This window comes from Lycorma delicatula, chromosome 3 (assembly GCF_047948215.1).
Source record: "Lycorma delicatula isolate Av1 chromosome 3, ASM4794821v1, whole genome shotgun sequence".
In the NCBI taxonomy this organism is placed as follows: domain Eukaryota; kingdom Metazoa; phylum Arthropoda; class Insecta; order Hemiptera; family Fulgoridae; genus Lycorma; species Lycorma delicatula.
In genome coordinates this window covers 166,830,346-166,849,151 of record NC_134457.1, presented here as the reverse complement: position 1 = coordinate 166,849,151, position 18,806 = coordinate 166,830,346, and the positions used below count along the sequence as shown (strand labels likewise).

Here is an 18,806-nt window from a genome sequence, read left to right as displayed (position 1 = left end):
CTAGACCTTATTAACAAAAAAGAAATATTTGGTTTGGTCAACTGCTATGGGTTAAGTTTGAGTGGCTAAAACGAGGCTTATCTCATTATCACATATTGTGGTATGGTTAGTAACTATAATATGATCTGATGAAATTGATCTTATCATATCTGCTGACCTCCCTGATAAAAATGTTGACCTATTATTGTATGACATTACTTGTAAACGTATGTGTCATGTACAATGTGGTGATATAAATGTGTCACACCATGCAAGATAACTGGAAAATGTTCAAAAAAGTATACTTGAATGTACATTTGCAACACTCCAAGTGCAGATATGGCTACCAGACTTATTGCAGGAGAAGTCCAGAGGACAGAGGTCATATCACAACTTTAAACATACAAGGTAACATAATTGATATTAATAATAAATGGATCGTCCCACATTGTCCACTATTGTCATGTTGCTGTAATGCCCATATGAATGTTGAATTTTGCAACTCTGTGCAAGCGATTCAGTATATCTGTAAATGTATTATCAAAGGTTCAGATCAAGCAACTTTTTTGGTTGAAAATCAGACATTAATTGAATCAGTACTACATTAATGGTAGATATGTAAGTACATCTGAGGCTGATTGGCAATTTTTTGCTATTTTGGCAATTATTGTATGCTCCCATAAGAAAAAAAAAGTAATTGAAACAGATGATTAGTTTTAATCACATCATCATCCAAAATACCACAAACCAAATACTATATGGGTCCATCACAATGTTATATAATGTACATAATCAAAAGGAAAATGTAATAAACCATTCAGCAGCTATACCTAAGAGACAAAGTAAAGCATCAACCAGATAAAAAGGTGTATACATATCAAACTGTGCTTATATACTTGAATGTGTTGAATGTATACTATATACATATAGTCTGAATATAATTAGTCTGATATAGTCTGAATGTAATTATATTCTGAAACTAATTTTCACCTGGGTGACTAATTTCATCCAAGTATCTGGGGGGGGGTCTATGTGTAGGGTGATGTGGTGGTCATTTTATATCTATTCATCCACATCCTTTGGCATTTCTCATAAGTCACGAAGCTATTCAACCCCTTTAGATTCATACTCAGTAATTACATTCCAAACTTATGATGCAGAAAAATTTATTGCCCACCTACTCACAATTTTTTGATTAGCACTATACGAGGTGCTACCCAAAAGTTCGGGGAATTTTACCATAGCTTACCATAACTTGTAATTTCCACTGTCTCCTTCAAAGTAATCCCCTTGGACATTGATACAGTGATCCCAGTGTTTTTCCTTTTATTCCATGCATCCCTGGAAGTCGCAGGTATAAGTGTTCGAAGCACATTCTGCATTTCTTCCTGAATCTCCTCAATTGTGTTAAAACGATGGCCTTTCAATTGAAATTTTATTTTTGGAGAGAGAAAAAAGTTGCACGGAGCAAGGTCAGGCGAATAGGGTGGGTGGGGAATCACTACTGTCTTTTTGGAAGCCAAGAAATTCCGAACGGCTAGCGATGTGTGCGTGGGTGCGTTTTCATGGTGTAAAATCCAGCTGTTGTTACCCCACAGATCTGAATGTTTGCGCCTAATGCTTTCACGTAACTATTTCAAAACTTGACAATAGAACATCCCATTGACAGTTTGACCAAGAGGAACAAATTCATTATGGATAATGCCTCTGATGTCGAAAAAACAATCATCATGGACTTCATGTTGCTGCGAACTTGGCGTGCTTTTTTTGGCTGTGGTGAACTTGGCGATTTCCACTGTGATGACTGCTGCTTAGTTTCAGGGTCATACCCGTACAACCATGTCTCATCGCTGGTTATGATGTTGGAGATGAAGTTAGGGTTATCTCTTGCTGAATTTTTCAATTCACTACAGACAGCTACGCGATTTTGTTTCTGGTCGCTGTTCAACAGTCTCTGTACGAATTTTGCAGCAATGTGTCTCATGTTCAAATTGTCCGACAAGATGGGTTGCATGGACCCATATGACATTTGTACAATTGCACAAACATCATGGATTGTTTGTCTACGATCTGCAATAATAGCCTCTCACACTTTCACGATGTTTTCCGGTGTTGTGCTTGTTGATGGTCTTCCTGAACGCTCATCGTCATTGACTGTTGTTCGTCCATCTTTGAATCATTTGTACCACAAAAAAGTTTTACTTTTATTCATAGCATTGTCACCAAATGCTTCCACAAGCATGCGATGGGTTTCTGCACCAGTTTTTTTAAATATGAAGCAAAATTTGATGTTGGTTCTTTGGTCTTTAAATCTGCCATTTAGAACTTTGCCGAAGCAGTAAAACACAATGCTATACAACCGCATGAAAGTCAGCAATGCAGCCTCTCACCGTCACAGCTGTTGGAACACTGATTCACAAAGAGTACTCTTAGCTACATCTAGCGGCAGCAGGTCGTACCAGCAATAGTTTGTGTGCGAAGTTCAAATTCCCCGAACTTTTGGGTAGTACCTCGTAAATGGCTTTTAATGAGCATGTATGTCGCTAGTGTTTAATTTTTCTGCTGTTAATAATTCAGTTGCTGAACATTGTTTTAGACAATGTAGCAGGCGTACTTGACTCTATAACAATGGTGACTGACAGCAAATGAAAAGGCATGGGTAAATAAGTTCTGAATGTTAGTTGTAGACATATAAAACTTCAAGATGGCAGCACCTGTCGCTTTTTTCAGGATTTTGTACTCCCATTTTATTCCATTGTGCATTACATTTCAGCCACCCTTCATATTTTTTACCACCTCACTTCTCACTGAATTAAATTAATTATTGAGAAAAATATTGGTATAAAATGAGTCATTCATAATGTGAATTAAGAATAATTTACATTATACAATTTAACATTTTATAAAATACCATTTTATACTGATATAACTATTCTGTTTGAGGCGGCCAATTTACAGCCTTTTATTCTGGTTTTTTTTGTATGCTATATTGCAATTACAAGAATATATATTATATAAGTTTTAATGTAGATGTGTAGCTTTTGTGGCATATTAAACATTTAAAATACTCATACATTATGGTATATTAACACTGGAGAACTAAAATGTGTAATATATTCATTTTATATTTTGTAGTTCATAATAAAATTACCAAATGAAGGTGAATAGTTTATAGAGGATAACAAACAGCCACCAAAAATAAACATACTGCTTGAATTAGCCAGGATAAAAGTTGCAAAACATTCAATAAGGTGAAAAAAAGAAACATGTCTGAAACTTTTATTTATTCCACATTAATTCCAAAATAATTTAATCTATATTTTTGTTTATCATGCGTTGTATATAGTTATTGCAGGTATATAAGAATTATATATGTAAGTTGCATTCCAGCTGAGGTATTTGTGAATGAAAATTAATATTAATGAAATAAAGGAAATGTACATATTGCACAGCGCTTCATCCTTATGTTCCGTTCCATTCTGTACACACCAATCCTGCTTGACTATAGCAATTAAATGAAACAGATTACTCTTGCTTTCACAGATTATTGTTTATCTCTGAGTATATATTGGGTATATTATCTGCTTATCATAAATGTCCCCATCATATAATATTGAAATGTAATTGCATTTAATGTTTTCCTTTGTTTCAGTTATTGTTACGGAAAAAACCAATATCCTTCTCAGATATTTACATCAACAATGGGATAAAAAGGTTAAGTGTTTTTTGTATATATTATATAACAAAATTATTTCTGTTTAATGTAGAGGAGTTTGAGTGATTTTGAATAACATTATGTAAAAGTCTTGCATCAAATATTCATACTTTAAGACTGTCTGGGTTCTATAAATTTTCAATTTTGTGGCAGTTTACCGCAAATATAATGCATGCATTCTCTTGTTTTTGCATATTCAAAATTATGTGTTAATAAATCACTATATTGAAGTGCATGGTATTAAGATTAATATTTATAGTTTTCATATTAATAAATAGGTAAATAAATTTACTTTTTCTAGATGCGTGCATGTGTGTGTGATCTGGTGCATTATTGTGGTGCAGCACCTAATCACATGCAGTGACCATTTGGACTCACTGGAGCTATTTTTGAAGTCTTTCCAAGACACCTTTGTAAAAGGTGTTATTAATTGTCTGTCCTGGAGGTACAAATTGTTTGTGCAGAATGCACAGCTCTCACCACTTCCACATTTTTGTTTGTTGACGAGGTTGGTCTTCCAGAACAAGGGTCATCTTTAACATTTTCTTGGTTTTCTTTGAAAGCTTTGTGCCATTTAAAAACCATAGTTCTTGATAGAGTTGCATCTCCATAAGCTTTGGTTAAGGAATCAAATGTTTCTGTGGCAGACTTGAGTTTCACATAAAATTTGATAGCTTAATGTTGTTCAATATTTTCCTCCATTGCAAACATAACGAGGTTATAAAACATGACCATACATAAACAGCAGTAGCATGTGACTGACTCAGCCGATCCAGTTGAAACAAGTATGCATGTGGAGCCAAGGTGAAAGAAAAAGGTCTGCATAATTAAATAAAACCTGCATCTCTGTTTAATGTTGAGAGTTATTGATTGGTTAGGCAGTTGGTCCTTGGTTTTATTACTAACAGGGTAATTAATGGTTTCAAATTCTTATTTATTTACTTTATTTTTCTACATAATCACAATTTTGTTGCAAACACTTGTGATATCATGAAACAAGCTTCTTCAGACACACTGCATAAAATTCCACTACGTGGGATTGTAGCTGCTTTGGCACTGAGATTTTCAACTCTTCTTCACTTTTCCTCAAATCATTGAGACACAAGCTAGTCATTGAGTTGTAGGAAGGGTAGTCATTGGGTGCATGATCAGGACTGTAAGGGATGATCAAAAATCTCTCATATGAATTTTTGAATTGTTTCTGTTGTGCATGCAGCTGTATACTGTGAAGAAAAACAATTCCTGATCTCAGCAATCCCTGTTGTCAGTTTTGAATGTGGCACGATGCAGTTTAGAAAGTGTTTCATGTAGAGTTGTGATCAGGTAGATGTTCCATGAAATCAATCAAAAGTATACTCTTTTGCTCCCAGAATATTTTGTCAATAGTGATGATATGGGATAAAATTAATCTCTCTCATGGTTAAAGCAGTCAAGAAAAGCAAGTACAGTTGTGATTTTTGTGAGCACTTGTCAACATTTTCGAGGCCCATTGTGCACATAGTTTACAATAGCCTAAAGTGTCAGTCATAATTCTCAACAATGTTATCTTTGAAACTTCTAGAAAAAGATTGATAATCATAAAGTGACGTTTCTCTCACTTTTGCATTCACATGTTCAACAAGGTCGTCAGTCCAGACACTAGGCCTTCCACTTTTCTGTTCCTCATGAATATTTGAATGGCCGTTCTTAAACTCATGACACCATTGCCTCACTTTTCTTTCTCTCATTGCAGTAGCAATATGTTTCACACAATTGATAGTGAATTTCAGAAGCAAAAGGGTACAATTTTTTATTTTCTCATTTTTCTGTACGGTTGCTTTTTTTGTTAAGATGTTGTCAGCAGAATTGGTGTCATAATTTTATTCTTTGGAACTGTAGTACCCTTTAAAATGTTTTTATGGTATAATTAACAATTTTAAATCTGTTACAATTCAAAAGATGCAAGATCATATTTAAACTTTTTTTTAAATTAAAGTCTTTCTTTACAAAAATGAATCGACTATTTTTTATTAAAAGAGAGAAAATTTGTAATTTTTTTTGTGTTAGTAATTTTTGCTACCAGCATTTGAGCAAATGTAGTGAGTGTTTTAGTATATGTTTATCTAATATTATTTAATTAAAAATTTATCCTAAAAATAAATGAAGTCCTTACAAAACCCAACATTAAATAAGACACAGCATAATAGTAAAATATTATACAAATTAATTAAACCGATTTTAACCAAGCTATGGTTGGTGCTGCTGCTGTAATTGAGATGGGCTGCTGAGAGTCACCTTTTGATTCCTATAGCCTTATTCTAAATATTTTTTCTGCCCACCTCTATACTTCATGTAGCTATATCAGTCTGTGTTAAAGATGGCTTTTACTATTGACCAAATCCCTTTATTTTATACCCGTTTCTTTATTATTGTACCTTTCCATGAACTTTTGGCCCATAGAAAATTAATTTTTTAAATTTTAATTTATAAATTGCTTATGACATTTTACTGATAATAGTATTTTTGTTTCAGAATTCTATGAAAAAACGTGATCATTTAATGCTAGATGATGACACCACTGGCTCAAAAAAGAGGCCGCGATTGGATCCATCACCTTAAATTGATGACTATACATATTCAACAATATTATTACTATTATTATTACTATTACTGGTTTTTTTTTTAATTACTGCGGTCATGATATGTGATGTACATTATATTTATTTGTTAAGTGGTAAATTAACAGTATAAATGTACTGTTATTTGTTGTAAAAATCAACAAGTTTTTTCCTGTATAAATGTCTTGTTTTGTTCATGTGTTGTTTTGTTTTGGCCTCGAGAAATGTTTTCATAAATAACCAAAGTATGGAATCCAATGCCAGAATGCAGTACTTTTTGGAAATTGGCAGAGCTTAGCAGTGATCTTCGAGTTATTATTATCCTTAAACCTTGTTATTTTGATTAGTGAAACATCATGGTGTGAAACAGTTTTTTGACTCTTGAGTAAAATTCTTTCAGAGAGCGTTCATTGTGTGGTGCAAAACCTAGAAGGTTAGAAGGTTAGTTCTTAAATTTCATGTTTTGCTTTACCATCATTCCCAGTTCAGTGTTTCATTAAGAATGGAATTTTCTTTTTCATTTACGTTAACTCAACAATTCTTTACTACTAAAAACAAAACACTATTTTTACCCTCAGTAACTACACTTGGAATAAACTGTGAAACATGTAAGTTTTTGATTAGAATTTCTTAGTACAGCTTATTTGAGATGATTTTCTTACTTATTTGCAAATTATTGCTGCTTATTCCTCAGTGCTGCAGCCTTTATAAGAACAAACTTCCTGCTTATATAACCTTTGCCAGGTTTTGACTCCTTTCTTTTCTCTCAAGCCCTCTTTTTCATTTTATAGTCCAACCTTCTCTTAGATCTTATCTATTTTCTGTATTGCTGAATGATCTCATCATAATTTATTAGATCCAGTATCCATAAAACATTTCTAATTGCTTTTATAACTAAATCTAGTATATGTGTTTCTGTATGTGATTTCTATTTCCTTATCTTTTACTTTCACTGTCAAGATTTTAATAAAATATGCTCCATATTTTTAGAAATTCAGGTATTAGTTCCACATCTATGTTGTTTGTGTTCCATGTTAGCGAAATTGCTCACGTTTCAAGATTTCAAAGATTTGGCTTCAATAGAAATATGTAATCAAAATGTCAAGGGTTGAGTAAAAGATTTTCTTTGGAAGATACTGAAAGCAAGATTCACTCGCCGAGTCAACCTGTTCTATAAAGTATGTTTCATTTGAAAAATGTCAGTGAGCCTTGACCACTGTTCTACATGTAAAGCAGTTCAGAATCACAACATAGTAGCAGTAATCTTTTAACAACTGTTGAACCTTAATTGAATGATTAAAACAAATAAGAAGTAAGAGTTCTTACAGATTGTGAGCGACATTAATTGTGTTGAAGAAATTAATGAATTTCATTTGGCGACTGGTAATCAAACATTTATATTCTTGTGTGTAACCTTTTTATCAATTTTCCTTTTTTGTTAATAATTTTATCTATGAAAATTTTACAAAGGAGAATAAAATATATATTATATACTAATTAAATATTTGTAGATGTATATATATATATATATATATATATATATATATAATTATTTATGTTGGTAATAGCAAGATAAATAAGAAATCATACATTTTACTGCATACCTAATAAAGCTAAATATTACTACACAATGATTTGACCAATGAGAATGTTCACAGTGTGCCACCAAATGTCACTGCTAGTCTGTGCTATTTAAAGAAAATATTTCTGTCTTGCATTAGTATACAATTAATGAAATTCGGCCAAGGTTTTTATATATCCTTTATTTATTTTTATACTTGGTATATATATATATATATATGTGAACTTCACTCTTGGTTCTAATAATAATAGTAATTATAATTGTAACATCAGCTAATAAATGAGTGTATAAGCATAAGGTATATAGGATTATTACTATGTATATTCATGTATTGTGTTCTCTTATCATATGTATTATATAATGATAATAATAATAATAAGAAGAAAGAAATTGTAAAGAGTGTATGGAAATATATTTATTCATTACATTTATTTCTGATCTAAATCGGTGATATACCCATTTTTATTCTAATGATCATACTATCCTACCTTGTTAATGTACGGAATCGTTAATAATTATTACTTTGTATTACATTTTGCGCATTTTGCCTTATATGCTTATAATTTTTATTATATGCCATATACAATATTTATATCTTTTTCTTTTATAATTCCTGTATTTTTAGCTAATGAAAAGAAGTAGGTAAAAGAATCTTTGTGTTTTATGTATATAAAATTATATATTTTGGTTTGTGACATGTGTAAGATTGACATTTTTTTAATATTATAAAGAGTGCGTGATAATATATTTTATAATTTTTTTATACTTATTTTTTATTTTTTCAGCTGCATACATGTACTAAAATTGTAGTTTATATTAATCACTTTTAAACGATTTTAGTTATTTATATGTTAACAGAATACGTGATATAATAAATTATTTAAAAAAAGGACGTTTTTAATCAGTATTTAATTACTAATGTTATCATGTATAATAGCTACTGTTTATGTTTCATGTATTGTAACAATTAATTAAGTTTGATAGTAAATCAGTTATTAAACTGTATATCTATTGCATTTATAAATGTCTTTATAACACCTTTAATAATCTTATTAAGTTTAAGTTCTCCAAGGTGGAAGTTGTACTGCATTTTTCAATTAAATTGTTTTATCTTATTAGGTTGTTTCTATTTTCCTGACAAATTTTTATCTTCTGATTATAATTTTGAAAATTTTCACTGAGAAACTTGTAAATACAGTTTTATCCTTTTTCGAGTTTTTACTAAAGTGTTTCCTGTAGTAGTAAATTGTTGAAAACTATTTGGCCTCTAGGTATTTCATAGCCTATTTTACCTCTAGGTAGTTATAAAGATCCATAAAACAAATTTTGAGTAAAATTTATTGCCATCTTTATAAGGTTCATACTTATCAGAGATGTTTTACTGTTAAAGTGCATCTATAGTTGGTGCGTGATGAAAAAATATATTTTAATTACAAAGATTTTTGTTGTTTATTTTGTATATATGTCATTGATTGTCTACTATTCTTTTCTTTTTCTTTTAATGAAAACTTATACATCAATTACAGGTCTCACTACTGTAAGCGTCATTGTTTGTTTAAAATATGGATTATTTCCAAAATTTATTATTTTTTTTATTTTTATTATGCTGTATTTATTTATTAATTTTTAATACTGTTATCAAGAAATCTAAATTTCTTAATTTTGAGTATACTGACTAGATTTAGAATTCTGTGTACATTCAGAAAGTAATGTTAGTAAAAAATATTCGCAGTGATGCATCTGTTGGGGGTAAGTTTTTGTATTTTATTACTAGACTAATTAAATTACTCGGTGCTACCCACTGTTCCTTTGAATATAAGTTATTAATACTGGGAAGCAACCATTTTCAGTATTTAACAAAATTAAAAAACAAATGTTTAACTTTAGTTCTTGATCACTTAGATTATATCTCTAGTAAGTAAAAATAGAGGTAAGAGACTATAAGGGGTACACTCTCTTGTTTTTAATTAAAAAATTGTTAACTTAAAGTTGTTTCAGACCTAATTTTCTTTTATTTTTTTCCTTGGGACTTTTGCTTGATGGATGTTCTAAAAGCACCATTCTGTGATCATAGGATGTGATTCAGTCAACGGCAATAGATATCAATATATGAAAAATATAACATACTTTCAGTTTGAGTTCCATTAGATACATTGGCTTGGAGTTTTCCAAATAAATTTGTTCTGAAACCTTTTAAAAATTTATTAATAAGATCTGACATCATTTCTTGAGTTTGATTCAGTAATTCCTTAGCTTAAAATATATCGTATAGTGTAAATTAACTGTTGTGTTAGTTTTTAGTGTATGTTGTATGTTAGTCACAAAACTTCATTTCATTTAACATTTTTATTGTCTTTAGAATCCGAAAATAAACTACCTGGTGTAAGAAACATGGAAAATGATGCTCTCTTATTGATCTGTTTCGCAGTTTTAGCTTTTTAAATAGAAATGTACATATTTAGAAGCTATTTGAACTATATTATTGAAATTTGGCATAAATTTAAAAAATAATATTCTTAAAAAAATAAACTTAGAAGTTGTATGTTTGTAAATTTCAAAATAGCAATAGTTTTAATTTGATACTCCTCAATAGCTCAAGAACTACTAGCATTAGTAAGTAAATTTTTATTAAGTGAAAATTTTAAATGTTTCATTTTTTAACAGAATGACACCTTTTTTCAAGGAACAGCAGAGTTTTAATGTTATAAACAGTAATTTGACAGAAACTATTTAATATATAAATTTAATTATTATTGAAAAATAAAAATATTAGTCACAAAAAAATACAAATAAAAATGTTAATAAAACATTTTATTTTTAATTTTTAAACTTATGAATCTGTTACTTTATATAGCATGAAATAATCAAAGTAAAATGTTCAGTTTGCTCCATTTACATCAATGTAACACTGCCTGTCTAACCATTGAAACTTGAACAAGTTCAAATATTCTAGATATTTCTGAATTTGTTGACTATAATTAATCATCTTAGGTCTCAGTTCATGCAGATTATTTACTGGTGTGGCATGTATCATGCTTTCAAGTGTTAAGTAGTGTTCTTAATAGAAAATTGTGGTAGAATCACTTTTTATACTAGAAGAATATAACATGAAATTTATGGTATGCTTCTGTAGTTAATCTGTTAGACAAAAATTAAGGACCGATCAGCATAACATCTTGCTCATACATTGGCAGAAAACCAATGATGCCCTGATGCAAAAGTAGCATATGTATTATCTAGCCAGAAATTATAAAAATTGTCTATTTAATTCCAATTAAATGATGCCTCACTGAATACATGAGCTATTTATAAAGATAGGTTATTATAATCTTATTATTGATTTATTATCTAATGGTAGAAGTCAGCTCTGCTTTGGAAATCAGCAGCTAAGAGAGATTGAACACACTGATTGCAATTTTAATAGAATAACTGGTTAAGAAGAGTTATGGTATAGTGGCTGTGAATACTTTCGAATGATCAATTCTAGATCATCTTCAGTTTTACCCAAAATTCATTCCTTCGATTCAGAATTGAAGAAAAACTTCAATTTAGCATAATCATTTAACAGTTCAAATGTGTTAGTCATATAACTGCTGATGAACTTTAATACTTTACTAAAACCATTATCTTAAGAAGCGGGCAAATTATGTGATAAAGGTTAAGTGCTTTTGCAACAGAACTGTTTGTTTTCTGTATGTCAAATGCCTGTAAGCCTTTTGTGATTTGCTTACAGATTTTCCAGATTGTAGAACAGATTTTCATCTTTTAGAAAAGTAGCAGTGTAACTCTTTTAAAAATTAACACGCACTACATAATAAATGTGTTAAAACTGTAGTTTTAATCATACAAATTGCAAAGAAATTTATAAAATAGTTTTACTTATTTATAAAATATGTGTTTTTAACTAATGCTCAGTTAGTATTTTTGAATGAATGGAGGAGATATAATTCACAGTACATAACTCGCATGTTCAGTACTGATATGTAGTGGTGAAGATAGAAACAGAACAAAATTATTTTGTAACTTAAGTATAGATTTGCATATTTTTCATTATATGCCTCCTATTTAACAAAAGTGTCAGTTTGTTCAATGAAACTTAGAATTTTAGGTGGTAAATAGTTACTTTGGGAATAATAGCAGTTCTTAACTATTATGGAGTGAAAAATTAGTCTGTTGGCATTATGAAATTAATGGACATAAAATTATCATTTTTATTTATTTTGTATAGTATGTTAGTTTAAAATATATCATACTTTTCCTGAAATACAAATTTCTTCTTGAGAAACAAAAACAAAAAAATAGTTGTAAATGGGAACTTTCTTTTGTTAGCAATACACTACCAAAGTATAGACAGTCTTTTATTTTATATCATTTATGTAGGGTGATTCATGAGAAAAGGTAAATAATTTAGGAAATGATTCTAGAGTTTGTAATAAGGAAAAAATTCATAAAAACTTATTTCAAAAACACTTGTTACCAAGTGACGGTTAGTGAAATATTTCGCTTGGATTTCAGTCCGCCTGGTGAAATCATACTGAAATCTTTAAAGCATAACGTCAGGTAAAATTGTTTGTTTCTTCTGTTTTTTGATATTAAAATAAAACAGGTACCAGACTGTATCTTCTGTAGTTTTCATTGTATTCAATGTAAAACAAAATATTCCATGATGAAAAAAAGGTTGTTTAGATTTGAAGTATAACTTTGATAAATGTGCAGATTTTATTATCAAAACTTGTAGAAAATTTAATTCTGAAAAAACTGATGTAATAATAAAATATATGAAAAAAAAGAATTAACAGAAAAATGAGAATTAGTAAAAATTAAAAACCTCTGTTTTTAGTGTAACAAATTTAGACCTTTGAAAAATTAGGTTTGCAATACTAACTGTATGCTTTGAAATTAATCCGAATTCTACTCATTGTTTCATAAAATTGTTGTTATATGTTAATAACATTCAAAACATAAAGGAAAAAAAACAGTTGTATTTTTACATAATTTTGAATACGTCCGATTTTTTTTTTTTGAAAATCAAGTTATGAGTGTTTTTATGTTTATTGTAATCTAAACTGAACCTACATTTTTCCAATTGATTTGAATTTAAAAAAGTGAATTTCCGTTTGAATTTTTTGTTTTGAAAAATGTTATTTCTCATTCATGCAGAATATGCTGATATGATTTTTGTGTACAGCTTTTGTGATTGAAATTCTCCAGTTGTGATGAAAGACAAACATTTAATGTAAATTAATACAATAAAAACCACATTGAGTATTTTTTTAAAGTAAATTAAAAAAGTATTTTAATTTTTCAAAGGTCTAAGTTTTTATGCTAAAAACAGCTATTTTTAATTTTTACAAATTTATAACATTTTTGTTTTATACTGTTTTTTTAATGTTAATTTTTTTTTCATAGACTTTATTACATCTATTTTCTCAGAATTAAATTTTATACAAGTTTTGATAATAAAATTTACATATTTATTAGCTTGTATTTTGTCATTGAATGTTTCTGTTTTATGCTGGATATCAAGAAAACTACAGGAGATGCAGTTCTGCAATGTGCTTTATTTGATTTTTCAGGTAAAAAAAAAATAAGAAACCATAAAGTTCACTTATAATATGATGCCTTAAAAAATTCAGTATGACCTCATTTCACAGGAGAATCTGAAAACTCTCTATTCATTAATATAGGTTATTTTTAAATATTCAAATATATCTCTAATTGCTCTGTTTCATTACTATTATTATTATCAATTACTTCTCAAATTTTCATTCTCTTTTTATATATGTATATATATATATATATATAGTTCTTATTTTTATAAGGTCCTTAGCTACATCAGATATTTTTCTTATCTTTATGTCTATGCTCTCATGTTTCAAAGATGTTTTTATAACTTGTTTGTTTTTTGCTATTTTATTTAATAACACGACAGTGTTATGTTTTATCATCTTTGTTATTAATATTAATAGGTGTGGTGTTCTATGTTGCAATTGTATAGTTTGTACCGTATAATAAACAAATAGTAATGCTGTGTTTAACAGTAATGAAGGTCATCATTTGGGTTAAATAAAAGGACAAAATATGACATATATTTTTGGAAAATTTACTTACTTTTTACAATTTCTAAATTGGGAATTAAAAAAATAATAAAATTTTTTAATAGTACTGATAACACTTATGAAGTTCCATGATGATGTTTTCACTAAAATGAATCTCTTGAAGTAATAATTATGGATTAGAGATACTAATCTCTAGCCTTGTTTAATTTCAATCAAACATATCAAGTTTCATGATGTGTTCACTGTTCTAGAGAATAGCCAAGTATTAGCAAAACAATAAGTTTTAACTCTTAACCTAAAGTATTATGCTTTAAAACATTAAGTACCAGTAGTTATGTTATTTGGTGTAAATGAATATTGTTAATCTTAGGTGTAAATGACTACCTTTTTTAGAAAACATTGAAGTAAAAGGATCCATAAAAGAAAAATGAAAATGGTAAATGACTATTTATTAATTAAACAGAATTTCATCTCTAAATTACAGATTGTAAAATTGTTAAAGTTTAGTAACCATGACAAGGTTCATTTAGTCGTCCTAGAGAGTGGGATTTATGCTTTGAGTGAATACTGTCTATTCTTTGTAAAATAACTTAAACCACAAAAACAGCTTAGAATAAACTGTAGAATTTAGATAGGTAAACAATTTAGTAAGAAAAAATCTAACAGTGTTTGGATGTTGAATTATAACAAGGTTTAACAACAAAGTAAAAAAATATTATTGTAGATGTGAATAAACTTCATATTATGTAGTGGATAGTTGAAACTAAAAAAACTGGGGAATGAAAATGAAGTTACGGAATGCTATTTACATTACTGCAATGTTAAAGACAAGAGTAAAAGGGCTAAGACTGGGATTTTCATTGTTATGTTTATGAAATGTGAAAAGTGAGAGGATTAGAATGTTTGATGGATAATCAAACATTATTCCTCTTGAAATTATCCATGTCAAAAGGAGAGTGGTTATAACTGAAATCTATTTTTCTATAAAACTGCAGCTATTCAAATTAGAATTTTTTATGAATTTACCATGGTTGTTTAGAAGAGGATAAACAAAGGAGAAGGAACTTTAATGCATTTCTAGGGAAAAAAGTTCCCACATTAAAGTCCTAGTAAAGGCGGTTAGTTACTTTTATACAGATTTGAATACTAGATCGTGGATACCGGTGTTCTTTGGCGGTTAGGTTTCAATTAACCACACATCTCATAAATGGTCAACCTGAGACTGTATAAGACTACACTTCACTTACACTCAAACATATCATCCTCATACATCTTCTGAAATATGAATGAAGATTCATACTTCAGAAGTATGGTGATTCCTGGAGGCTAAACAGGAAAATGGAAGGGAATGAAATGGATGATTTATGTTTTAGTCATTTTGTAGTTGTGGTTAACAACAGTGGGAGAAGAGTGATTTATATGTATGAAGGGATATGAGAGAATTTTTCAAACATCCTTGTGTTTTGTGTGTGAATGCAAATGAACAAGGATTCAACCCTCCAAAAATGTCAGGTGTATTATTAACTACGTTTTGATTAGAATAGAATATCATCTTAAAATTTATGTGTAAGAAGTTGTAATAAGCTTTTAAGAAAGAGTGAATATTTTATATCAATAACTCATCAATAAACACTTACTTATGAATCGAGTAGGGGTTTCAATACCAAGGAATTTTCCATAGAAAATACTATGTTTTGAAAATATGTTACTCATTTGTTTGTACAAGTTAGGTTAACTAGCATGATAAAATTATCATGTGAAGATACTGTAGAAAAAATTCACAGTAGTATGAAAATGATATTAAGGGCTGTAAAAGATGCAGTGGAGAGCAAGACGAAGTATTTGGGCTTGTTTTGGTTAGAGAAAGTTTATGCTTTGGATGAAATAAGTACTCCAACGTGAAGAGAGTATTACCAAGAATTACTGTGATAAACTACTTTGTGGAATTTGATATCGGTTCGTTTAAAGAAATTAGAATATGGTAGTCGATTGAGGAAACAACTATGAAGTAAGCCCAGAGAACAGTTAATAACATCAAAAAGAATGAGTTCCCAAGTTTCTTTGCCATTGAATTTACTAATTTACACCCTAAGCTGTTTGTTTTAGGATTTATGTCAAAGTTGTTTGATAGATGTGTATTGACTAAGGAAGTTCCTGTGGAAAGGAACCAGACTAATAATTTCTGTATTTATGAAGAACAGAAAACATGAATGTACAAATGGTAAAGTTGAAAAGATTGAGAACAAATTGAATTCTAAGTTTAGAGGTTGTGTGCAGTTAATGTTTATTTGTTAAACATGTTTATTTGTTTGATGTGATGAAGGATGTAGCGTGGAGAAAAGCTGCAGTTTTCCTGTTAATAGGTTTTGACTTATATTATTTCCACAGTGAAATTCAGAGTTTTCTTTCCCATCTTTTTGTTTATTGTTTATGAAATGATTTTTCGTCAACTCCATTTGAATATCACTGTAGAAAACTAAGTCCTTAACATGTTCTATGTTAGTTAATTTTTTCATATTAGAAAAGATCTAAATTTGGTAGGTAAGTTTCTGTTCTAGTGATGTATGACACTGTGCTCAATACACACTATGCACACTGAGCACACTGTGCTCAATACACACTGGGTTGGTAGTCAAAGACATCATTATAAGCCAGAATTTCTCAACCTTTCAGTATTTACAATCCAATTTTAAATCATAATTTTCATCGTGCCCTCCTTCTCATACAATAACAATGTATTTTGATGCTAAAGCTACACTACGACTGTAATTAAAAACCTTACAAATTACCAAGAATAAGTAAATTTTTTGATTTTGTCAACACTGATCTGCTGCATTAACAAAACCAGAATTGATGTCTCTATTGCTCTGTCTTATGTCCACCATATGGGATATTTGTGAGAAATTCCAATTTATCTTGAACATTTTGGAACATCTGTGCAAACATGTGTAAATGCTGCACCTCGTTCAATTCCAGCCATTCTCAGTTGAGTAATCTATTGTATCAAATCTATTGTAAATGTGTATGTTGTAATTTGCGTGTTAATTGTAATTCATGGTATTAAATATTTACATCAGTGGATTTATTCAGAATCATGGATAAAATTTTAAGTGGGCGTAAGCGAGCATTAAATGATAGTGAAGCATCAACAAGTGCACAGACGAGGGTGGTTCTGAAAATAAAATCTAGAAAATATTGTCAAGAATATTTAAATTTTGGTTTTACCTGTACTAAAGTAAATGAAGAAGAAAGGCCCCTTGTATGTCATTTGCTAAAAAATTTTGGCATCTGACAGCATGAAACCTAATAAACTTAAACAATATTTGATAATGCTTCATAGTGAGTACGTTAATAAATTTAGAGAATTCTTCAAATTAAAATTAAAATCATATGAAAAGCAAACATCATTTAAAAAAAAAAAAACTTTATCTGTGCTTTACTTGCCTCGTACAAAGTTTCATATAAAATATTAAGATGTAAAAAGCCTCACACCATTGGTGAAGAGCTTATTTTGCCAGCTGCAATTGAGATTGAAGAAACTATGTTTGGTGGTAATTTTGCCAAACAATTGCAGCTCATACCTCTATCAAATGATACTGTTGCCCGTTGAATTGGTGATGCAGCTGAAGATGTACAGTATCAGCTTTTCGGGAAGTTGCGTGACAAATTGTTTTTAATTCAGCTTGGTGAGGCAACAGATAGCAATAAAGATGCTTATTTCATTGCCTATGTTGGATTTTGTGATGGCATGTCAGCAGTAGTAGAACTACTTTTCTGCACACCAGTAGAACTCAAAGCAACAACACTTGCATTATATGCTATCTTAAATGATTCTATAAACAAGGCATACATAGAGTGAAAAAATTGTGTTGGGATGTTCACTGATGGTGCTCGTTCAATGTCTGGAAAATTCCAAAGTATACATGCACTTATGAAACGAAACTCCCCATAATGTGTCTGGACACATTGCATGATCCACAGAGAAGCTGTGGCTTCCAAAGATATAGAGTCGTTTGAATATTGTGCTAATGACGGTTGTAACTGTACTAAATTATATAAAAATGAGACCCCTTAAAATCAAGAATCTTTTTTGCGCTTTGTAAAGACATGGATACAATATATTTGGCATTACTATTTTATGCAAGGCAAGATGGTTATCACGGAAAATTTTTGCAATGTGTTTATGAATTAAGAGATAAAATTGCCATTTTTCTAGAAGAGGAAAACCGACTCAAAGCTGGGAAGTTTCAAGATTGTTTATTTGTGATGGAATTGGGCTACTTGGTCAACGTATTCGAGAAATTAAATACCTTGAATCTTCAACTCCAAGGAACAAATACACATATGATGGATAAGAATGGTAAAGTTAATACTTTTTATAGAAAATTGGAATTGTGGAGCAGAAATTTAAAGCAAAAAACCTAGATGTGTTTGCAAATTTGGATGAATATATTAAAACTTACAAGGGTGAAGATCGTATTGAAAGTTGTTTTTATAACCACTGAAAATCATTTATCTATATTGGCAAAGAATTTTAAGAAGTATTTTCTTGCTGACAACAACTTGGTAGCAAGTTATGAGTGAGTGGGTTAGGGATCCATTTCAAAATACTCCTGAAGGGCTCTCAATTTCTGAATAAGAAATCTTCATAGACTTCATGGCAAGTGGCAAAATCAAAAGACAATTTAGTTATAAATCACTCTTTGAATTTTGGGTAGGGGTGGATGATGAGTTTTCTGCACTGAAAACAAGAGCATTTTGTATACTATTACCATTTTCAACATCCTACTTTTGTGAAACCAGATTTTTTGCTGTGGCTACTTTGAAGACAAAATATAGATCTCAGCTAAATATAGAATACTAAGCTATTTGAA

The 18,806-nt window shown here is 29.8% G+C and overlaps 1 protein-coding gene across 1 annotated transcript in view; it reads left to right on the top strand.

Annotated features, from left to right (window-relative positions):
- The window catches only part of LOC142322174 (DET1- and DDB1-associated protein 1), a 12,565-nt gene extending 4,261 nt beyond the window's left edge, over nt 1–8,304 (top strand). Inside the window, exons 3-4 of the mRNA XM_075360945.1 lie at nt 3,632–3,693; nt 6,206–8,304. Of these exons, the coding sequence (XP_075217060.1) occupies nt 3,632–3,693; nt 6,206–6,292 (149 nt within the window). The 3' untranslated portion in view covers nt 6,293–8,304. The remainder of the gene's footprint in view (nt 1–3,631; nt 3,694–6,205) is intronic.
- The last annotated feature ends 10,502 nt before the right edge of the window (nt 8,305–18,806 follow it).